This window comes from Micropterus salmoides, unplaced genomic scaffold (genome assembly GCF_014851395.1).
Source record: "Micropterus salmoides isolate LMB-PRFRI ecotype aquatic unplaced genomic scaffold, ASM1485139v1 Ms_hic_scaffold_1066, whole genome shotgun sequence".
Classification (NCBI taxonomy): Eukaryota; Metazoa; Chordata; class Actinopteri; order Centrarchiformes; family Centrarchidae; genus Micropterus; species Micropterus salmoides.
In genome coordinates this window covers 1-3,903 of record NW_024040115.1, presented here as the reverse complement: position 1 = coordinate 3,903, position 3,903 = coordinate 1, and the positions used below count along the sequence as shown (strand labels likewise).

General features: G+C 40.4%; 1 protein-coding gene across 2 annotated transcripts; it reads right to left on the bottom strand.

Annotated features, from left to right (window-relative positions):
• Nucleotides 1-486: 486 nt before the first annotated feature.
• LOC119896790 (hepatocyte nuclear factor 4-alpha-like) lies at nucleotides 487-2,669 on the bottom strand. 2 transcript variants are annotated; one of them, XM_038710213.1, is made up of 3 exons: nucleotides 2,237-2,669; nucleotides 1,940-2,056; nucleotides 487-1,682 (listed from the first exon to the last, which is right to left on the bottom strand). In XM_038710213.1, exons 1-3 carry the CDS (start codon nucleotides 2,379-2,381, stop codon nucleotides 1,639-1,641), a joined length of 306 nt encoding a protein of 101 aa, XP_038566141.1. In that variant the 5' UTR covers nucleotides 2,382-2,669; the 3' UTR covers nucleotides 487-1,638. The 2 variants fall into 2 exon arrangements, with proteins under 2 accessions (XP_038566141.1, XP_038566142.1); XM_038710214.1 differs by having other exon boundaries at nucleotides 1,940-2,023; nucleotides 2,237-2,662.
• Nucleotides 2,670-3,903: the final 1,234 nt, after the last annotated feature.

The window sequence follows — 3,903 nt, the reverse complement described above, 5'->3', positions numbered from 1 at the left end:
CCCCTCGTGCTGCTGTGTCTGTGTCCAGCAGGTGCATTCAGAAATCAATGTCCACTCACATTTATATGTACCTGCAGACTGGGCTATTTTCATTCTCCAATCCACTTAAATTAGTATGTCTTTGAATTGTAACAGTAAACCGAGAGCACCCAGAGAAAGCCACAGGCACAGAGGCAAAATATCATATGAATATGGTAAAAAATATGGGTAACTTCTTCACATTTACTTATGATAAACTTGCATCCCTTGTAAATACTTTCATATGGATGCTTAATAGCTGCAGCTGCATATCTCATCTTGACCTGATCTGTCCATGCTGTCCTCCACATTGTCCCATTGCTACAGCGGTATGTCGCTCTTCAGTTGAGAGGAATTTGGACCGTCTACACGAGCTAACCCGCTGTATGCGGCAGACATAAGTGCAGGCCAAGCATATACAGTATATGTCAGTCAGTTAAATGTGAACTTTGAAGAAGACTTCCACTGTCTGTGAAGAGGCAGCTTTTATCCCCCCTCTCTCATTACATTGAACCACTTAGCTTTATGGTATTGTACATAACTTATTATAACATCAGAGATTCCTCCACTTACTGGGTTCAGGCGAAATGTAACAGGCCTTATACAGTTTCAAATGGAAAGAGTACACGTCACTATTTAGCTAACCTGATTTCTGTGATGCATGAGTATTTTTTAAGAATTAACAACCAATATGTTGTTTAGATTATACCCACTGTTGTGGATATGGTTGCCACCGGCATCAGGGGACAATAAAGGATGGATTTCTTTCTCTTTTGTAGGTATTCATTAATTAACATATGAAAACAAACAGAGAACCTAGAAAGAGAAACGGTTTCATTATGCAGAACACACTTTTGTCATCAAGTTATACTGAGTCATTGCAGTTCATCTGAGCTTCTGTGCTGCTGAGGCACCTCATCCTTCATCATCTCACTGTGACATAATGCTTGGCAAATTTCTGGTCATCAAGGTGGGACACTATCCACAACCAGTATTCTTGTATTCCACTTAGTGTTCTTTAAGTCAAAATGGTTGTGATTTTTTTAAACTTAAATCCTCACTATAGTGAGTTGACCTTTAAATTATAACCATTTCTGCATTCAGATGCACATCTTTGACCACATGACTGAATGTTTTTATCACAAAGAAAAGGTTGCCTCACAGGGACCAACAAATCTGTTTCTGAATAGGATTTGTGCGCCCTCTGCTGATAATGTCTAGGACCTTCACTTCAAGATTAAGTTTAAGTCAAACACATCGGAGATGTGATAGGAATGAGTGAATTATGCTTAGTTATAGCTTAGTGCAATGTTATCCTATTTACGTATGTATTTATTTTACATGCTTTTCAGATTGTACTTTTTGTTTTAACTGTACCTTGTGACATGCTAAATGTTATTAATTCAGTATTTCATGTGTCCTGTTTCAAATAAAATTCAAATTCCATTGATCTCCCGTGTCTTTGTAGAGTATGTGGCTGTGTGTGTATATGTTAGTCTGTGTTCTGTCTCAAGCTCAAAACACCCCTCCATTCCTTGGTTAAGTTGTTGCTTCTTGAGGTGTCTCTATGTGGACTGGTATGCCGTGGGCACATTGGCAACATCGGCATGTCTGTACACCTCAGTGCCAGTCTGTGGGGGCAGCAGGCAAGCCGATTGAAAGAGCTGTGTGAGACAGACAGACATCAGCAATGGCATTTAGCACATTGGGGTTCAGAGTCTTTCAATAAATTTAAATTTCATGAAAACAAATGTCAGGTGAGACTCACTAAACAGTGAGATAACGTTTACAGTTGGACATAATAAGACTACTACATGGAATAAAAGCATATGTTTTTACTTGTGGAAAACGTAGATATACGATGTTCTATGGCAAGGTGCATGTTCAAAACAGTTGTTAGGGTCAATTTGTGAGTGCTCACATGTTGAAAGGTGAGAGATGTCGGAGGTGAAGTTTATAGGTGAAGCCCTTTGCTCATTTTGCTGGTCTTGAATCAGGCCATGGCCTGAAGGAGGAGGAGAAACTGGAGCTGGCAATACTGGGAGTGAAAGCATTCAAAATAGTACCCTGTCTATGCAAGAGCTCAATGTGAAAGTACAACTGCTACATGGAAAAGCCTCAATTATAATGCTAGTACAAGTTCAGTAGGGTTCAAAGTTTAACGTGCTGTATAATTTAAGTCAATTCCTTGCAAGTAAATACAGTAGCAGCCTCCTACCTGTACACTGTCCCTGTCCTGCTTTGGCTCCCTCACCCAGCAGCATCTCCTGCAGCAGGTTGTCCATTTTGGCTTCGCCCAGCAGCTGTGCTAAGTGGAGAGTCTCCACCATCTGCCAGGCCACACTCTGCAGGGGAGGTAGCATGAGCAGGAGCTCCCCAAACCTTCCTCGCTGCTCACAGGTTGCTTCTTCTAGCAGCAGATGGGCCTGGAAACGCAGATGTCGAACCACCCGAGGACTCTCCAAACCTGGACAGTCTGCGAGAGAAAGGTCAGAGGTTATAAACTGAAGAGGAGAGAGTACATTATAAAGAAAAGGTTCTGAATGCACTTAAAGTTAGGTTTTATCAGGGAATTGTTAACATTAACAAAATGTGAAAGAAGGGCAGGACTTTAGCCATGTAGGTAAGATCAGTGAGACGAGAACATGTTTGATGAATGTAAGACAGAGGCAAATGAATAAAGAGATATGCTTTTAATTGTACCATGTTATAATTTCAAATGAAACAGTTTCTGCTGGTGTTTTTTTTACTGGGTTTCCTTACAGGTAAAGATGCCTTTTAACCAATCACTGCCTCAGTCCCTAGAACCTTTTCTCATATATTTAAGATTCATTACACTTGAAGAGAAAATTTTCTTTTTTTTGTTTTAATCTTGATGATTACGGCTTTCAGCTTATGGAAATCAAAAATCCTTGTCTCAAAAAATTTGAATGCTAGAATGAAGAATGTATAATGCAGAAATGTCGACCTGAGAAGAACCTTTAATCTCACAGTCTGGTTCAATACACACAACCAATCATGGGGAAGATTTCTGACTTGACAGTTGTCCAAGCTCATTGATACCCTACACAAGGAGACTAAGGCACAGAAGATCATTGCTGAATGGGCTGGCTGTTCACAGAGTGCTGTATCAAAGCATGTTCATGGAAAGTTGACTGGACAGTTAAAGTGTGATAGGAAAAGGTGCACAAGCAACAGAGATGGCCACAGCCGATTCAAGAAATTGGGGGAGCTTCACAAGGAGTTGGACTGAGGGTGGAGTCAGTGCATCAAGTACCACTACGCTCAGACGTGTTCAGGAAAAGATATAAAAGTGTTGCATTCCAAGTGTCAAGCTACTCCTGAACCAGAGACCAGACTGGCCAGCCAACTCACCTGATCTGAACCCCTTAGAAAATCTATGGAAAATGAGAGACATCAGACCAACTGTACAGACGAGCTGAAGGCAGCTATCAAAGCAACCTGGGTTTCGATAAAACCTCAGCAGCACCACAGGTTGATTGCCTCCATGCCAGGCCGTACTGATGAAGTAATTCATGCAAAAGGAGCCAAGTGCTTGTTGTTATTTCTGTATTTATTCTAATATTCTAATATTTTGACATTCTGGGTTTTTGATTCCATGAGCTGTAAGCCGTAATCATCAAGGTTAAAACAAAAAAGACCTGGAATATTTCACTTTACATGTAATGAATCTAGAATATATGAAGTTTCACTTTTGAATTAAATTATGGGAAAAAATGATATTACATGATATGCTATTTTCTGAGAAACACCTGTAGATACTGGCCCATCTTCACTCATTCCCTGCCGGATTGTGTAGTTTGTGTTTGCCCTAGCATTTCAGCCTTTTTTATACCTTCCTGGTTTTGAACATTGCCTGTGTTT